The sequence below is a fragment of the Carassius auratus genome, chromosome 28 (genome assembly GCF_003368295.1).
Source record: "Carassius auratus strain Wakin chromosome 28, ASM336829v1, whole genome shotgun sequence".
Taxonomy (NCBI): domain Eukaryota; kingdom Metazoa; phylum Chordata; class Actinopteri; order Cypriniformes; family Cyprinidae; genus Carassius; species Carassius auratus.
The window spans coordinates 25,557,782-25,578,241 of record NC_039270.1 but is presented as its reverse complement, the minus strand read 5'-3'; the positions used below and the strand labels follow the sequence as shown (position 1 = coordinate 25,578,241).

At 40.8% G+C, this 20,460-nt stretch overlaps 1 protein-coding gene across 1 annotated transcript in view; it reads right to left on the bottom strand.

The window, feature by feature from the left end:
• Positions 1-300: 300 nt before the first annotated feature.
• The window catches only part of LOC113047314 (histone-lysine N-methyltransferase ASHH1-like), a 34,270-nt gene continuing 14,110 nt past the window's right edge, over positions 301-20,460 (bottom strand). The window contains exons 6-9 of the mRNA XM_026208675.1: positions 14,461-14,529; positions 11,306-11,473; positions 1,497-1,580; positions 301-1,107 (exon numbers count right to left, since the gene is read on the bottom strand). Of these exons, the coding sequence (XP_026064460.1) occupies positions 1,048-1,107; positions 1,497-1,580; positions 11,306-11,473; positions 14,461-14,529 (381 nt within the window). The 3' untranslated portion in view covers positions 301-1,047. The remainder of the gene's footprint in view (positions 1,108-1,496; positions 1,581-11,305; positions 11,474-14,460; positions 14,530-20,460) is intronic.

The following is a 20,460-nucleotide window of genomic DNA, read 5'->3' as shown; positions in this document are numbered from 1 at the left end:
GTCATTGTGGGGACTATAAACACACACTCAACATCAGTTGTTGGTCATTGTGGGGACTATAAACACACACTCAACATCAGTTTTTGGTCATTGTTGGGACTTTAAACACACACTCAACATCAGTTTTTGGTCATTGTGGGGACTATAAACACACACTCAACATCAGTTTTTGGTCATTGTGGGGACTATAAACACACACTCAACATCAGTTTTTGGTCATTGTGGGGACTATAAACACACACTCAACATCAGTTTTTGGTCATTGTGGGGACTGGACTCACACACAAAAGAGAATCTGCGTACTTTAGACAGAAAAGGAGCTACAATCTGCTCCATGCTTTAATTGATTTTGGAGATGTTTGTTTTAGATGTAGAAACAAAATTAACTTAGTACTTTTAAAGGTTTAGTAAAAAAAAAAGTGTTATACAGTATATGACATACATTTTCAAAACTCATAACATTAGTACGTCAACAGTCAGGGTCAGAAACATTAGCATAAGTTTCAGTCGTCCACAAAAATTTGCAGAAATATTTCATAAAGATGTTCACAGTAAACACTAGTTGAATTAAAAAATATATATTAATAAAACCCTTCATGACAAATACTGCATTCTCAAGTTTTTGAAAACAAGTACAATAGAATGAAAATCTACCATGTCTGCATTTATAGAAAAACAATTCTACATTTGAAGCAGACAAGGATGAAAAAAAAGACTCCAGTCTAAAAGTTATTTAAAATGCCTTAATTTTCGAAAGAACAATCTACATTTCCAAACAATAATATGGAACTGATGGTCTATTGCGCTAACCATTTGACTATGGAAGCTTGTTTTAAAACTATAAAAGCTTGTTTCTACCAATGAACAATTCAGTCTGACAGTGTGTCAATTAATTTGGCAGATATTTTCTGTTTAGAGCGGAGATTCGATTTTTGATGTAAAATTTAAGTGTAGACCACTCTCTATTTTTAAGTGCAAGTGGTTCCGCCTCTTTACACCTCATGCAGTCTGCCTTTCCTGGAATTTTGTGATTGTTAATAAACCTCATCATATGCTTCTCCACAGCCTGTATCTCAAGTTTGTTCCAGGCCGTCTTCTTAACGTAACCTGTGGGGGGGGGAGAGACACATTAGCATTTTACCCATGAGAAACACTTGCATCAACCTGAGTGGTATGGTACAGTTCAGCTCGGTACAGGTAAACCTGATCAGGCTTGTGTTTTCACTGACCTTACTTGTTAGGCGTGGTGTATGTGGGAAAGCATGAAATAGGCACAAACCTAACTTTTGTTAACGTCAGTTTTAATGAACAATAATAGCCACTATAAAGGTATAGGTACAAAGTATAGAGTCATATATAAGAAGAAATAAATAAAGCAAGCAAAGAATTCAGTCAAAGTAGGCTACGAAGTCAGCACTGTACTACGGTAAAATTCACTTTTTTTTCAGGACAATCGGCATTAAGTGAAGTATCATCATACCTAAGTATTATCATACCTCTCTTTTTTTTGGAGACTGGGTCTGCTGGAAGTGTGCCGTTCTCACAAACCGTGTGCTGTGATGATGATACTGTGGTGCACTCTGAAAGTAAAAATTAAGCCAGTCTTGAGTATTGACAAATCTCTGCAGCCAAAAAGACAGTCATCTCAAGAACACAAAGTTCCTGAGGTGCAATCAGGATCAGGTCAGAACAATATTGCCAAAATTTACGTCGCAATACATTTCTTAATTTCGGTCTATAAGATATAATTCCAATATCTATATTGATTTTGAAATGTGCAGTGCTCATGTTTATTCAACAAATTCAACCACGCAAATAAATAAATGTATGGGATAACGCAGCCTGTACCAAAATATCGTAAATGTGTTTAATAAATCAAATCAATTTTACTGAAAAAAATAAAAAAATAAAAATAAAAATCACATACATACATATAGATAGATAGATTCATAGATAGAAATTGAATTATTGTCCAGCCCTGAGTATAGCGTTTCTCAATTTCAGTCCTGGGGACCCATCTACTAGAAGTTTTAGGTGTTATAGACATATCACCATTTAAATCAGCAGATTCAACTCAATTTTATATTACAAAAAAAAAAAAAAAAAAACTGAATAGGTGAAATAGTCTGGAAACAAATTCTTTCCATACTAAATTATTTTTTCCCATGCATATCCAGACCTGGAACCTGCCAGTTAAGTTATTCTTTTCTCTTTACGGTCCTCACCAGCATTTTGTCATATGTATATATAAAAGATCATTTTTGTGTTTATTTGGTATCATGCAATGTGTTTACTGGGTTTAAATAAAAAATAAACAGCATTATTTTCCACATATTTTATATTATTTTATCTCCTGTAAGCCCCGCCTTTCTGATACCGGTGGATTTGGTCTAAATTCAGAGCTGCAAGACACCGAGGTATGCTCCGATTGGCCAGCAATCCAGTGCATTGTGATTGCCCAAAGTCAAGCGTTTGACGGAAATGTTATGCCCCTTACAAAAAACATCCCCGCAAAAAACATTAAAAGCCATTTCAAATGAGGCTTTTGTTGTGTTAAGCGGGAACATAATTACTGTTTATGACTTATATTGTCTTTTTACACGTCGCGACGTAAACATAACAACATATCGGCATTTGTAATTGGAGAAACAAACCACAAGCACTTCGCGTTTAAATAGTAAAGTTAGGTAGCACATTATAAAATGTAACTTCCTGCCAGGCTGTAAGAAGTGCCAGACTCTCTGTAATGTCCGTGTTGTCCATCAACAGTGTAAATATACCTCACTTGACTGACCACAGAATGATGAGTGTTTGCGGCCCGCTCAGAGCAGGGCGAGTTGGAGAGCGGTTAAATGCACAACCTGCCTTGCTCTCTCCCATTTTCAGAAAACAGTCCGTGTCACCGGCGCACATGACAACATACAGTGAAGAAATGATGATTACTTTCTCTGCGTATACATTTGGGCGGTTCGGTGCAAATCACCCCCAAATGTTTGCGTAGAGATGTGGGGGTGTGTTAGAACGGGCCATTTTAGGGGTGTGTGGCAGACTCCTAACTTTAATAAAGAATATCTCTTTGGATTTAAGACTTTAGTCTTCGTAACTTAACAGATGTTTTTTATGCACCAAGAGCTTGTAATACTCCAAAGAGAAAAGGAAAAATATAAAAGTTATTCTAGGACAGTGATCCTCAAATCTGGCTCGCGAGATCCAGTTTCCTGCAGAGTTTAGCTCCGACTCTAATTAAAACACACCTGCCTGTGATTTTCTAATGATCCTGAAGACACCGATTAGCAAACTCATGCGTGTTTGATTTGGGTTAGAGCTAAACTTTGCAGGAAAATGAATCCCGTGAGCCAGATTTGAGGATCAATGTTCTAGGACCACTTTCAAACATAACCATTTCATGACACTTTACTCACCCCAATTTCATCTAGGATGTGTATGTACTTCGGTCTTCAGTCGAAAAGAAATGATGGAAATATTTCTGTAACAGTTACTGGTCAGAGAGCAAGGTAAGTAAACAACGGCGAAGTTTATTTAACAACAGGAGAGCAAAGGAGCTGAGTGGAGATTGTTCAGGTGAGTATGCCAGCACTGAGATTTGTCTAGAGGATGATCCAGGAAATAATCTGATCTTTCTTGCTTTACAGGAGACTCGTAGAGACGGAGAGTGGAGACCAGGACTGACGGGAAACAGACACCTCGACTAGAGAATTGAGCTGGAGACGGAAGGGATCACTGAGGAAGGAGACAGGTGGCAAGTATCACAGGCAGGTAATAGCTTGCTTAGTCCACATCGAGTTTATGAGACTGGATAGTGAATGATTCTGAGGTATGTGCTTTTATGTTCAGCAAAGTGCTCATGGGCTGCAGGTGTGCATGATCAGGAGCCAGGTGAGTGCTGTGATGAGATGCGGAAGAAAGATGCTAATCTTGTGACAGTACTTCCCCTCCCAGAAGGCTCGTCCCGAGGTGTAATAAGCCCCGGGGCTGGTGCAGGGCAGGAATAGGATGGAGTAAAGGAGGACCTCCAGGTAAGTCGGGGAGCCATGACGGAGTAGGAGACCCAGGAGGCCATGGTGGATCAGGTTACTGGGGGGCCATGGCAGAGCAGGCAGCTCGACGATGATAATCTTGGCCCACAGCCCACCCACCCTTAACTCAGCCATGGCTATATAGCCCCCCAAAAAAATAATTGGGAAAGTCCAATTTGGGCGGTTCGGTGCAAATCACCCCCAAATGTTTGCGTAGAGATGTGGGGGTGTGTTAGAACGGGCCATTTTAGGGGTGTGTGGCAGACTCCTAACTTTAATAAAGAATATCTCTTTGGATTTAAGACTTTAGTCTTCGTAACTTAACAGATGTTTTTTATGCACCAAGAGCTTGTAATACTCCAAAGAGAAAAGGAAAAATATAAAAGTTATTCTAGGACAGTGATCCTCAAATCTGGCTCGCGAGATCCAGTTTCCTGCAGAGTTTAGCTCCGACTCTAATTAAAACACACCTGCCTGTGATTTTCTAATGATCCTGAAGACACCGATTAGCAAACTCATGCGTGTTTGATTTGGGTTAGAGCTAAACTTTGCAGGAAAATGAATCCCGTGAGCCAGATTTGAGGATCAATGTTCTAGGACCACTTTCAAACATAACCATTTCATGACACTTTACTCACCCCAATTTCATCTAGGATGTGTATGTACTTCGGTCTTCAGTCGAAAAGAAATGATGGAAATATTTCTGTAACAGTTACTGGTCAGAGAGCAAGGTAAGTAAACAACGGCGAAGTTTATTTAACAACAGGAGAGCAAAGGAGCTGAGTGGAGATTGTTCAGGTGAGTATGCCAGCACTGAGATTTGTCTAGAGGATGATCCAGGAAATAATCTGATCTTTCTTGCTTTACAGGAGACTCGTAGAGACGGAGAGTGGAGACCAGGACTGACGGGAAACAGACACCTCGACTAGAGAATTGAGCTGGAGACGGAAGGGATCACTGAGGAAGGAGACAGGTGGCAAGTATCACAGGCAGGTAATAGCTTGCTTAGTCCACATCGAGTTTATGAGACTGGATAGTGAATGATTCTGAGGTATGTGCTTTTATGTTCAGCAAAGTGCTCATGGGCTGCAGGTGTGCATGATCAGGAGCCAGGTGAGTGCTGTGATGAGATGCGGAAGAAAGATGCTAATCTTGTGACAGTACTTCCCCTCCCAGAAGGCTCGTCCCGAGGTGTAATAAGCCCCGGGGCTGGTGCAGGGCAGGAATAGGATGGAGTAAAGGAGGACCTCCAGGTAAGTCGGGGAGCCATGACGGAGTAGGAGACCCAGGAGGCCATGGTGGATCAGGTTACTGGGGGGCCATGGCAGAGCAGGCAGCTCGACGATGATAATCTTGGCCCACAGCCCACCCACCCTTAACTCAGCCATGGCTATATAGCCCCCCAAAAAAATAATTGGGAAAGTCCAGGGTCTTAGGTTCATGGGGGCGCTGAGGAGGAGTGGGCTCTAGTGGGCGAAGATGACACTTAAGGAGAAGATGGCACTTAAGGACCCTCTAGAGGAGCGGAACTGGACGGGACCCGCGGAGGCTCTGGAGGAGGAGAACTGGACAGAACCAATGGAGCCAACGGAAATGAAGGCTTGGGGTGAGGAGAGGAGCTGAGAACTCAGGGAGAAGTGTCAAATCCAGAATACCTACCTGTTTGCCTACAGGAACTAATGGGTGCTCAAGAGAAACAGGCACTAGGCTGAGCTCTGGGGAATCTGACACAGGGGAGGGCATTTGTAAGGTGCGGGCATCTTAATGTTATAAGGCCTTGCCATAGGACCTTATGGCGGCATTAATCTTGCTTTGGGCAGCGGCACAGGCTTTGCCCACAGATGGCACTCAGCTTGAGTAAACCGTTGACGGCTACAGACTTGTGTTGGCCGCGGATGGTGGTGTTGGGCATGAGTGCGGGCTGAACAGCAGAGCCATGGAGAGTGATTCAGGACTTGAGGCACCGGCGGCTGGAAAATGCAAGCTCAGCTGGGGAACAGCAAGTGGAACAGAGCGCAACAGCATCCACGTGACGACTGTGGACGGGACTTCGCCTCATCCATGGTGAAGTCTAATCTGGCAAACCACAGCGCGAAGTTGATATAATTCTTCAATGACCAGCATGGATAAGCTCTCAGCATGACGAGATGGATATCTTCCTCCAAACCGCACCAGAATCCCTTCATTAAGGTAAGGTCATCACATGCGGCGAGTTGACCATAATTCACAAACTCCTGCACAAAATCATCTAGATCTCGGACTTCATGGAGGATAAAAACAGTTTATGAGACCGGACAGTGAATGATTCTCAGGTGTGTGCTTTTATGTGGGGCTTGATGAGTGAGTTAATTGGAGTGCTAATGGGGACAAGTGTACCTGACCAGGAGCCAGGTTTAGGCGAGTGCTGTGATAAGAAGAGGAAGAAACAGGCTGATCAATGGACTCCAGATGGTTGAGTTCTTGGCTTCAAAAGAGCTATAAACACTAAAACAAACAAACAAGCAAATATATATATAATTCGTGAACAGCATTTTGTTTTGTTCTCTCTCTGTGCTCTCAGTAATCACGCAATGCCGACGTGCTACATCATCCGCTTGAACTGCTGCCGGGTTTCAGAGTTGGCAGACGGGTATTTTGCAGACATTATATGAAGACCCTAAAGAATCAGTCCAACTCCGGAAAATGGGCATCCGATGTCCCATTATTTAGGCAAACATAAATTGAAACTGACATTATGTAATCATTACCTTTTGGACTAGAAGTGGACTCCTCCAAATCACTGTCCACTGTAACTTCCTCTAAAAGGTAGAAAATACAGAAATTAGGGGTGCACCGATCAAGATTGGCCGATCATTAATGCGTATCTCGTCAGTAAAGCCGGTTCTCTAATCAGCTGTAAATTGCACCAGGTGCGTGATATTTTGATACAGCGTTTATTTGCGCAGCTAGTCATTTAACAACGGCCTGGTGGAATTTACAGCTGATTAGAGAACCGGCTTTACTGACGAGATGCGCATTAATGATTGGCCGATATTGATTGGTGCACCCCTAACAGAAATATATTATTTAAAATACAAGGTAATGTTATTCAAAGCATTCCCAAAATCTGAACCCATGTTGTGTACGGTGTATAGTACCTTCTGGATCTATGTTGATTTCATTAAGATTTCGCCCTTTAAAGTCTGCCAAGCGTCCTTTTTCGAGGGCCAGAAGAATTTTACTAATTTTGGCCAGTTGGAGGGTGCCTTCGGGTAACCTGTAAAATTGACGATGAACTCGAATGTCATGGCCTAGAAAGTCTGCCAACTGATCTAACTCTGTGTTGCTAAGATTAAGAACTTCAGAAAGTGTCCCGATCTGTTTTCTCAACTTTGTTGATGTAAGAGTCTGAGGATTTTTTGCACTACATGCAACAGCAAATTCGCGAATGCAATCAGAGCCTCTGAAAAATGTCATTGCATACGGGCGTGCAAAGAGAAAAGGATTTTCATTTGGAATTCCACAGGTATTCCGATTTTCAAGAAGCAGGCTGATTGATTCTTGCATGGAAGGTGTGAGAAGCACGGGAACCTTTCTGCCTCTTTTGCCTCTAATTTCTACACGCTTGAAGTACTGACACAGTTTATTTTCTAAATCTGTGAGGGCCATGCTAATATCTGGATGAGCATCCGATTGGTTGCTGGAGATGTATGCAGACAATGGCATTTGTGAGACTTCCCCTTCTCGTCTACGATTGAAAAGCATAACCTGAGTTAACGTGATCTTGGCCAGTTTTGCCCAGTGCTGAGATGATGGCTGTGTTAACAAGAGTTTGCGATGGGTCTTCTCTTGCTCGTCAAGATATATATGAAGGAGCTTAACATCTTCTGTGAATGGAAGTAATTGTGGGGAATTCCATTTTGCTTCCTCCAGTGTTCGCCGGGCTGTTGTAGAAATGTATTCGGGCCATCTGGACTTATAAAGCTGTTGAAAACTGTTCGCAATTTTTTCCTGTCTTTTCGTCTCCTCTAATAGTAGAGTGGCTCTCAATAAGCATTGCGATTTTGTTCAGACTCTGTCCAAGTTTCACAGCCACACTAGCCTTTTCAAATACATTGGTCTCTTCATTGTAGCCAGCAGCCCTTTTAACTGCATTGATGGTATGCATGAAGTTTGTGGGATGAATGAGCTCTTTAATAGATGTAAGGGGGGATACCTCTCTTGCACATATTAGGAGTCTTCCAAGCTCCCTCATCTTTTGGCGGATGTGTTCATGCATTTTAACTCTTGATCCATACTTGTTGTAAAGATGCTTTCCTAACTCTAAAATGCACCAGTCATTTCTAGTTTCAAGTGCCACTTGGTCCTGGTTCATGGAATTTAACAGCTTCCAAACACCATGAGTTACTCCTGGTGGGGGAGGTTGTGCAAAGCCACAAAGAACCTGGACACGGGTTTTTCCAGGTTTCGGCTTCTCATCACCAGGCTTGAATTTGCAAACCTTGACATGTCGCCACAAAGTTTTTTTTAAGAAGAGTCCTTTGCAGTAAATGCAGTGCATAAAACTTTCCCCCTCCAGGTTCTTTTTGGGCAGTTTCCGCGGAATCATCAGTCCTGCACCTGTATTAATAACAGTACTATTGTAAGCAAAGTTCCCTTTGTTACGTAGATACTCAAGTTGCATCCTCCTTTCTTTTGAGCCCTTTGGATGACTTAACGCTTTTGCTACCTCTACCTCATTTCTATGCTTTCGTTCCAGGTGTCTAGACATTTTTGTAAAAGCACCTTCACAAAAAAAGCACTGTTGTTTTTTGCTGTACATTCTCAATCCACCTCTCTTTTTAATTACAGCTGGGATAACTACTGATGTTGCGCTGTCAAGAATGGAAGATGTGTCAGGAACTTTGGCTATGTCGTGGTTCTGGGAGCTCCCTAAGTCACCGCTGCTTTGAATACTGAACTTTTTGATTCTGTTCACAGCTGAACTGCTCCGGACTGGCAAAGTCTGTAACTTTTTTTCTTTACCCTTTGGTGAAGCAGTAAAGCTCATGCTACTATCTGATGTGTAACTCTCTGATGTATCAGGAATGTACTCTTCCTCACTAACAGATAACTCATCTTCGCTCGAAACATCCGAGTACTCCGCGATCTTCCCTCTAGCCTTGAAAGACAATGACCATTCAGTTAATTTAATCCTCTATCATAGGCTATTTTCCATTCTATTCTATTTACAGGGTTTCTGCAGGGTTTAATCAGTCAAATTTAAGACTTTTTAAGACCTTTTCATGACTATTAGGATTTGAATTTATGACCTACACGAATTACGATAAATAAATTCAGTCATTAAAATTCCTTTCAAAAGTATTTATTATTGACTTTTCATTGAAAGTAACAAGTTTTATTATTTGAAGAGTTATTCTATTAAGTCTTAAGATTAAGAAACTGAAGCCTTCGCCTTCTTTTTCTTGAGTATCAAGAACACAGGAACACTTAACAATTGTAACATTGTAAAGTAACATTGTAAATTAACAATTATTTATGGCATTACTTTCCAAAATAAAAAGTGTATTGGTGTTTGGTCACAGTATTCAACACCCAGAGGCAGGGTATATTTGGGGTCAGCGGTGAAGGTTGTACCAGTGCGCCCTGTTTGAAATTGTCTAATTTGTATGTATGTTTGTTTATTTTTATTTATTTTTGCTATTTACACAATGTTTAAGTTTTTTTTTTTTTCAAGTTTGTAGGTGTCCAGGTACAGAAACCGAATAATTAAATTTAAAATAGCACTGGATAGTCTTCAATGTAAAAATTAAATATACAATCAAACCAAAATTTATTCAGACAGTTTAATTGCTATTGCTTCTAAAATGGTTATAAAATACGACAAGACTTTAGAGTTAAATTCGTCTTGATAATGTCATAACTTTGATAAAAATGTACGTAATGGATTACAATCAACCAAAACTACAGACAACTGTTACTGATAATATTTACACAACTATCAATACTTTGTTGACCAATTACCAACCAATGCATTTTGTTCAGACTGTGGTGTGAAAAGGTTGCATTAGCAATTCAGAAAAAAATGCATGGTGCTTTATAAGGTGCTGAATAATTTTTGATCCCAATTTTATATATAGATAGATAAAAGATTTATATCTATTTCACTAGTAGTTCACTGTGAAGATTATTTGGGTCTAATATGTCACAGTTTGCTTAAAATTCTTATTAAAACTACAAAGTAATGCAGTCAAGGAGAGAGTGATTTTTCTTTCATTTTCTTGGATTAACATTACAGCAGCTAATAGCTAAATTAGGCGTGGTCACTTTAAGAGACGATGAACGCATCTTTTTCCTCAACTGTTTACTTTGACTTATATATATACATATATATACACACAAATAACTGAATATATTATAATTGAATATACAAATAACTGAAAAAAAAAAAGTTTTTGAGCATACTTTCCAAGGCGGGTATTTTGATATATTTTGTAGGCTATGTATTTGTCGGCACAAGAGCAAAAAGAAGCAAATTCGGTGTACAAGTGTTTTTAGACGCCTTTCTCAGCGTGAACCCTGAACCCCTGAACACCGTGGTACTGAATTGGGCTCTTTCACGTCCTTTTGTTTGTTCAAAACTGTGATTAGTATTTGTTGGTTCATGTGCAGGAGGGACTGTCCGTGATACGCGGCTCTCTCTCTCTCTCTCCGCACCGAACACAGCGCGATAGTTACCAGCTAATCGGTTAACCTTTTCCGCGTCTTGTGTATGGATCGATGCTTGATACCGATTGTTAGTGACGGGCTTGAGCCAGCTGCTAAACGCACCTTCTCCGAACCATGGATCATTAAAGGTACATTTTACCATTGTGATAGCCAGGATGATTTCAATTAAGCTAAGCAGTGACTCAGTATGACACAGTATGTTCGGGGTTCGCGCGGGTTACTGTGAAAGTCCTTCTGACAAGTCTGTATGCTGCCGCATGGACCTTGTAGTTCTGGAACGCTGTGATACCAGTGTGATACCACCCAGATTCCTCATACAGAACTACAACAGGTCAAACAAATGAATGCCATTGCTGCTGCGAGCGTATTTTGATGGAAGAACAAATTAATGGACTAGCATATCAATTTAAGACGTGGCTAAATGTTTTTTTATGACATTGTATGGAAAATCCGGACGTTTTTATGACTTTTATGGCCTTAAATTCTTATGGTTAAATTTATGACTTTTTATGACCCCGCGGAAACCCTTTATTTAAGCTATTTAAATAATTAACACTTACTCTTGTGTTTTTTGCTCTTTTGGATGCTGTGGTACAAGCGGAATGTTGTTCACTCATTGCAAATGATGCATGATTCCGTCTGACGTCACGTTGAATGTCTTGGTCATCTTTACCATTTACACTCGAATTTTCAAAGAGATCATCCGAATCATCATGAATCACAGATCTCTAATAAAACAAACAAAAACATCAGAATGACAAGTTACAAATGTTCTAGAAAAAGTGTGTTTATCATAATGAAAAATAACTTTTGCCTTTTTTTACACTTTAATGTGTAAAATCTGTATCTATTAAATCAACATGTTAAATGCTCGATCAATGTCTATTAATTTAAAGCCCCCTTCCTCAAATCTTGCCCTGGAGGTCCAATGCGCTGCAGAGTTTAGCTCCAACCCTGATCAAAGTCACCAGCCTGTGATTTTCTAATGATCCCAAAGACATTCGCATACCTGCCAACCTTGAAGAAATTTTATGAGTACTACACCCCCCCCCCCACACACACACACCGCGTGAACCTTACAGCCCACCGCCAATGTATGCTCCACCATTGCACACACATCTGTGAGAAACCTATGAGATACCTAACACTATAATACATATTATACACATAATATCCTTTCACCAATTAAGATTTATTATTTACTCCATAACATATACAAGTAGACCATAAATGTTATACAATTTCTGCAATCCCTCCGAACATTTTGTACTGGAGGCATAGGCCATGGAAACTTCTTCCACCTGAAAATATTGTCAGAAATAAAAAGTAAACTGAGGACATTCTTTCTAAATAAATCAATCAAAAAATTTAATAAATGTGCAAAACCAGCAGTTATCAATATCAAAATCAGTTTGCTAAAAACAAACAACATTTTTTAAAATAATTTTTCATGCAAGTGTTTAAACTTTTGCATTGTTTAACTTGTTAAAGGTTGCAGATTTGGCTTTTTTTAAGTAGTGCATCAGTGAAAGTCTCTTTGTAACAAATGCTTTCTTTGGAGGCAATCATGACTTTTCTTGTCACCAGAGAACTAAACATCTCTGTGCTCATATTAATAGATTATTATTAATGTTGAAAAGAGCTGAGAATATTTTTTTCAGGTTTTTACAGGGGAATTAATTGAAAGAACAGCATTGTTTGTTACATTTGTTACAGTTACATTTATTTGTTACATTTATATTATTTACATCAAGCTTTTGAATGGTATAGTATTGCATATTGTTATTGAAACTTCATAATGTTTCACTTGATTATACATTTAGTCAGGAATTATAGTTTGGAAAAAGTCTAACTAGTAAAATGTTTATACGTTATATGAAAACTAGTACAAGTATATAAATAAATAATAAGAGACTTACTCATGTTTATCATCTCCGCTGAATAAAGTGCTTCATTCTTTTTTTCTGAGGAAATCCAAATCTCAAATGCTCAACCACATCACATTTTGGGGTGACTTATATCTTATTCCTCTCATCGCGAAGCAAATAGTAAAATAAAAATAAAAACTTTATTTAACATTAGAATCTGAATAGAGCGTTCAGCGCGGGGGCGTGGTCGAATTAGAAGATAATGGGAGATGTGAAAAACGGACAAGACATCGGGTTGTTTTCATATGGATTATTTTATCACATAATATTTGTTTTCGGCGGTACTTGTTTAGTTTAAAAGTAGACATTTCAGGCTTTCTATAGATATCTCTCTCGTGTCTCTTCGTTGAGTATTCACTGAGTTACAGTTCATTTTAATGACGTGTTTGTACATGAAGATCACAGCAGACAAAGGCTGAAGACAGCACACCTTGTTTGTTATCTTTATTTTATGTGCACAAGTTTTGTTGTTATTATGTCTGTATACAAATAAAAGTAGACCCTTTACAGATTCGATTTTGCGTAATTTAAGTTCTTTTCCTGGTTATCATGAGAAAATGACTCATAACGCGTATACGCGTTAAACGACTCAAGAGGGTTGAACAGAACACTTCAAAACGAAAGAAAACAGACTGCTCTCTGCTTATCTACCGTTAATCCGTATGAAATGTGCATTTCTCTGGCGCGTTCACTACTGCGACTTTTTCGTCAACTTTATCTTTGCAGTCGACACGACATTGATACAGAAAACACTTGTTTATTAGTAATTATATTGATAAAATATTCATAATCATTACTTTTGCCGGTTCTTTGTGACAGCTTTTAGGTGCGTTATTGGAAGGGCCACCCTTTCATGTTAGCCTACATGAACGCGTGAACTGAACTGAGCTCGTCACAGCTGGACTGCTTGTTATGATGTCATGTCAAGGTCATTTTTAATGTCCATAAATTCAATTAGGCTAAACATAGCCTAACTGTTACCTTTATCTTACGTTAATCAGCACCTGGCCAGTCTAAAACCTTCTAGATTGCAAGCCATTCCACCACTTAACTGCCAACTAAGCTTGTGGATGGGAGGGGCAGGTGGGCGGTGGGTTAACATGCACCACTCTGATTGGCCGAAAGCTTTTCACTCCACTTACACGCTGTGGATCAGCGGCAGAATCAGCGTCATAGATTGCATAGAAACTGAAATCGGCAAAATGCGAGACGCAACAAAATGCCTACCTAAAGAGCAGCGAATCGTACTAGTGTACTTAAGGGTCAAAATGCGTGCAGAGTACGAAAAATGCGTACATGTTGGCAGGTCTGCATTCATTGGCATTGATTAGCATGCTCAGGTGTGTTTGATTAGAGTTAGATCTAAACTCTGCCGGAAAGTGGATCTTGAGGTCCAGATTTGAGGAACCCTGATTTAAAGGGATAGCTCCCCCAAAAATTCTATCATTAACATTACATATCCTCATGTTGTTGCAAACCCATAAGACCCTTATTCATCTTCAGAAAACAGATTAAATTTGAGCTTTTGCCTGCCATTCTAACTCCAGATGGAGGGAAAGATATCAAAAATATCTTCATGTTCTGAAGATTAACAAACGACTTATGGTTGTGAAACGATATTCACAATAGTAACTTGCATATAGAAAAAAGATTTTTAGGTGGTCCAAAAGATGGTGGTCTTTCAATGTTTATTTATCCTTTTAAATTTACTTCACACTATTCAGCTAAAAATAATTCAATTTAGGTGTGAGGCAGGTAAAAACAAATTAAGTAAATGTAAAATATACCTTTTTATAAGATGTCTTAATTTTAGAACACAAAACTTCATCTTCGGTGTCCGAGTAATCAACCAAAGGCTGTTAAAGACAAAAAAAGAAAGATAAATATGAAAATGAAGTGAAAGAGAGAAAATCTGTCAAACAGAGACAGACATACAGGCGGATACAGAGACAGACACAGATAGACAGACATACAGACAGAGAAAGAGACTGGCACAGACAGAGAAAGAGACTGGCACAGACAGAGAAACAGAGAGAAAGAGACCAAAACAGACAGAGAAAGAGACTGAAACACAGAGAGAAAGAAACTGACACAGATAGACACAGACATACAGACAGAGAAAGAGACTGACACAGACAGAGAAAAAGACAGAAAAAGACTGACACAGACAGAGAAACAGACAGAAAGAGACTGGCACAGACAGAGAAAGAGACTGATACAGACAGAGAAAGAGACTGGCACAGACTGACACAGACAGAGAAAGAGACTGACACAGACAGAGACTGACACAGACAGAGAAAGAGACTGGCACAGACAGAGACTGACACTGACACAGGCACAGACAGAGACCGACACAGACAGAGACTGACACAGGCAGAGACAGAGACTGACACAGGCACAGACAAAGAAAGAGACTGGCACAGAAACACAAACATACAGACGGAGAAAGAGACTGGCACAGACAGAGAAAGAGACTGACAGAAAAAAGACTGACACAGACAGAGATAATAAATACACATACCTCAGCTGTGAATCGTGAAGTGCCTTCAGTAGTTACAGAATCCTCAGAGCAGTTCTCTATTGCTGTCATGTTGTCATCATCCTTCCATGGAGGCTATAAGAAAGTTATTTAAAAAATAGCTACAAGTCATCACTTATTAGACATGGTCCCCACTATGTTAAACCTGTGAAATGTGTGTATTTGGTTCCAATGGGTTTGTATGGCTTTCCTAAGACTACTGGTCCCCACTATGTACATTACACTGGAAATAGTGTGTAAGACTTTCTCAAGTCAATACCAAATATAACAAATTATTAGACAGAGAAAGAGACTAACACAGGCACAGACAGAGAAAGAGACTGACACAGACAGAGAAAGAGACTGACACAGGCACAGACAGAGAAAGAGACTGACACAGACAGAGAAAAAGAGACTGACAGACAGAGAAACAGACAGAAAGAGACAGGCACAGACAGAGAAACAGACAGAAAGAGACTGGCACAGACAGAGATACAGACAGAAAGAGACTGGCACAGACACAGACAGAGAAAGAGACTGGCAAAGACAGAGACGGACACAGGCACAGACAGAGAAAGAGACTGGCACAGACAGAGACGGACACAGGCACAGACAGAGAAAGAGACTGAAACAGACAGAGACAGAGACTGGCACAGAAAGAGTCTAACACAGAGACACAAACATACAGACAGAGAAAGAAACTGACACAGAGAGACAGACCTACATACAGAGAAAAAGACTGACACAGAGATAATAAATACACATACCTCAGCTGTGAATCGTGAAGTGCCTTCAGTAGTTACAGAATCCTCAGAGCAGTTCTCTATTGCTGTCATGTTGTCATCATCCTTGCATGGAGGCTATAATAAAGTTATTAAAAATATAGTTACAAGTCATCACTTATTAGACAAGGTCCCCACTATGCTTAACCTGTGAAATGTGTGTATTTGGTACCAACGGGTTTGTATGGCTTTCCTAAGACTACAGGTCCCCACTATGTACATTACACTGAAAACAGTGTGTAAGACTTTCTCAAGTCAATACCAAATACAACAAATGAATAGACAGACAGAGAAAGAGACTGACACAGGCACAGACAGAGAAAGAGACTGACACAGACAGAGAAACAGACAGAAAGAGACAGGCACAGACAGAGAAACAGAGAGAAAGAGACTGACACAGACAGAGAAACAGACAGAAAGAGACTGGCACAGACAGAGACTGACACAGGCACAGACAAAGAGAAAGACACAGGCACAGACAAAGAGAAAAAGACTGACACAAGCACAGGCAGAGAAAGAGAGACACAGACAGAGACTGGCACAGAAAGAGACTGGCACAGACAGAGACAGGCACAGAAAGAGTCTAACACAGAGACACAAACATACAGACAGAGAAAGAAACTGACACAGAGAGACAGACATACATACAGAGAAAAAGACTGACACAGAGATAATAAATACACATACCTCAGCTGTGAATCGTGAAGTGCCTTCAGTAGTTACAGAATCATCAGAGCAGTTCTCTATTGCTGTCATGTTGTCATCATCCTTGCATGGAGGCTATAATAAAGTTATTAAAAATATAGTTACAAGTCATCACTTATTAGACAAGGTCCCCACTATGCTAAACCTGTGAAATGTGTGTATTTGGTACCAACGGGTTTGTATGGCTTTCCTAAGACTACAGGTCCCCACTATGTACATTACACTGAAAACAGTGTGTAAGACTTTCTCAAGTCAATACCAAATATAACAAATTAATAGACGGACAGAGAAAGACACTGACACAGACAGAGACAGAGAAAGAGACTGATACAGGCAGAGAAAGAGACTGATACAGACAGAGAAACAGACAGAGAAAGAGACTGGCACAGACACAGACAGAGAAAGAGACTGGCACAGACAGAGACTGACACAGGCACAGACAGAGAAAGAGACTGAGACAGACAGAGAAAGAGACAGACAGAAAAAAGAGTGACACAGACAGAGAAAGAGACTGGCATAGACAGAAAGAGACTGACACACAGACAGAGAAAGAGACAGACAGAAAAAAGACTGACACAGACAGAGAAAGAGACAGACACAGACAGAGAAAGAGACAGACACAGACAGAGAAAGAGACTAGAACAGACACAGACAGAGAAAGAGACTGACACACAGACAGAGAAAGAGACTGGAACAGACACAGACAGAGAAAGAGACTGACACAGACAGAGAAAGAGACTGGAACAGACACAGACAGAGAAAGAGACTGACACAGACAGAGAAAGAGACCGGCACACAGACAGAGAAAGAGACTGGCACACAGACAGAGATAGAGACGGACACAGGCAGAGAAACAGAGAAAGAGACTGGCACAGACAGAGAAACAGACAGAAAGAGACTGGCACAGACAGAGACTGACACAGGCACAGACAAAGAGAAAGAGACTGACACAAGCACAGGCAGAGAAAGAGACTGGCACAAACAGAAAGAGACTGGCACAGACAGAGAAACAGACAGAAAGAGATTGGCACAGACAGAGACTGGCAAAGGCACAGACAGACACAGAGACTGGCACAGACACAGAGAGAGAAAGAGACTGACAGAGAAAGAGACTGACACAGACAGAGAAAGACACAGACAGAGAAAGGCACAGACAGAGAAAGAGACTGACACAGACAGAGAAACAGAGAGAAAGAAACTGGCACAGACAGACTGACACAGGCACAGGCATAGAAAGAGACTGGCACAGACAGAGAAACAGACAGAAAGAGACTGGCACAGACACAGAAAGAGACTGGCACAGACAGAGACTGACACAGGCACAGACAGAGAAAGAGACTGAAACAGACAGAGACAGACACAGGCACAGTTTGAGACCGACACAGACACAGGCAGAGACAAAGAAAGAGACAGAAAGGCACAGAAACACAAACATACAGACAGAGAAAGAGACTGACACAGGCACAGACGGAGAAAGAGACTGGCACAGGCACAGACAGAGAAAGAGACTGACAGAAAAAAGACTGACACAGACAGAGATAATAAATACACATACCTTAGCTGTGAATCGTGAAGTGCCTTCAGTAGTTACAGAATCCTCAGAGCAGTTCTCTATAGCTGTCATGTTGTCATCATCCTTGCATGGAAGCTATAAGAAAGTTATTTAAAAAATAGCTACAAGTCATCACTTATTAGACAAGGTCCCCACTATGTTAAACCTGTGAAATGTGTGTATTTGGTTCCAATGGGTTTGTATGGCTTTCCTAAGACTACTGGTCCCCACTATGTACATTACACTGGAAATAGTGTGTAAGACTTTCTCAAGTCAATACCAAATATAACAAATTAATAGACAGAAAGAGACTGACACAGGCACAGACAGAGAAAGAGACTGACACAGACAGAGAAAGAGACTGACACAGGCACAGACAAAGAGAAAGAGACTGACACAGACAGAGAAACAGACAGAAAGAGACTGGCACAGACAGAGACTGACACAGGCACAGACAAAGAGAAAGACACAGGCACAGACAAAGAGAAAAAGACTGACACAAGCACAGGCAGAGAAAGAGACAGACACAGACAGAGAAACAGACAGAAAGAGACTGGCACAGGCACAGACAGAGAAAGAGACTGACAGAAAAAAGACTGACACAGACAGAGATAATAAATACACATACCTTAGCTGTGAATCGTGAAGTGCCTTCAGTAGTTACAGAATCCTCAGAGCAGTTCTCTATAGCTGTCATCAGAATCAGAATCAGAATCAGAATGAGCTTTATTGCCAGGTATGTTTACACATACGAGGAATTTGTTTTCGTGACAGAAGCTCCGCAGTACAACAGAATGACAGCGACAGAACATAAAACACATAATAAAAGAATAAAAAATACAAATATGTAGACAGTGAATGACAATATACAAATGACAATTGTAGGCAGGTATATTACAAAGTGAAGTTATGTATGTACATATATATTGTGTGCAAAATTTAAGTGTATACTAAGTATGTGTGTTAGATAAATAAAGTGTGTGTGTATATAAATATAAAGTGTAGTGTGTTCGCCATTATTGTCAGCTGTTCATAAGATGGATTGCCTGAGGGAAGAAACTGGTCCTATGTCTGGTCGTTCTAGTGCTCAGTGCTCTGTAACGTCGACCAGATGGCAACAGTTCAAAGAGGGAGTGTGCTGGATGTGAGGGGTCCAGAGTGATTTTGACAGCCCTTTTTCTCACTCTGGATAAGTACAGTTCTTGAATAGATGGGAGAGTTGAACCGATGATTTGCTCAGCAGTCCGGACTACCCTCTGTAGTCTTCTGAGGTCAGATTTAGAAGCTGAGCTGAACCAGACAGTTACTGAAGTGCAGAGGATGGATTCAATGATGGTGGAGTAGAACTGTTTCAGCAGCTCCTGTGGCAGGTTAAACTTCCTCAGCTGGCGGAGGAAGTACAACCTCTGCTGGGCCTTTTTCACAATGGAGTCAATGTGAATGTCCCACTTCAGGTCCTGAGAGATGGTGGTTCCCAGGAACCTGAATGACTCCACTGCAGTCACAGGGCTGTTCATGATGGTGAGTGGGGGGAGTGCAGGGGGGTTTCTCCTGAAGTCCACGATCATCTCCACTGTTTTGAGGGTGTTAAGCTCCAGGTTGTTGAGACTGCACCAGACAGCCAGCTCTTTTACCTCCTGTCTGTAAGCAGACTCGTCACCGTCCTGAATGAGGCCGATGAGTGTGGTGTCATCTGCAAACTTCAGGAGCTTGACAGAGGGGTCCTTAGATGTGCAATCATTAGTGTACAGGGAGAAGAGCAGTGGGGAGAGAACGCAGCCCTGGGGAGCTCCGGTGCTGATTGTACGGGTGCTGGATGTGTATTTTCCCAGCCTCACTAGCTGCTGCCTGTCTGTCAGGAAGCTGTTGATCCACTGACAGACGGAGGTGGGCACGGAGAGCTGATTTAGTTTGGGCAGGAGGAGGTTTGGGATGATCGTGTTGAAGGCCGAGCTGAAGTCCACAAACAGGATCCTCACATAAGTCCCCGGTCTGTCTAGGTGTTGCAGAACATAATGCAGTCCAATGTTTACTGCATCGTCCACAGACCTGTTTGCTCTGTAGGCAAACTGAAGAGGATCCAGCAAGGGTCCAATGATGTCCTTCAGGTGGCCCAGCACCAGTTTTTCAAATGACTTCATGACTACAGACGTTAGAGCCACAGGCCTGTAGTCATTTAGTCCTGTAATTTTGGGTTTCTTAGGGATGGGGATGATGGTGGAACGTTTGA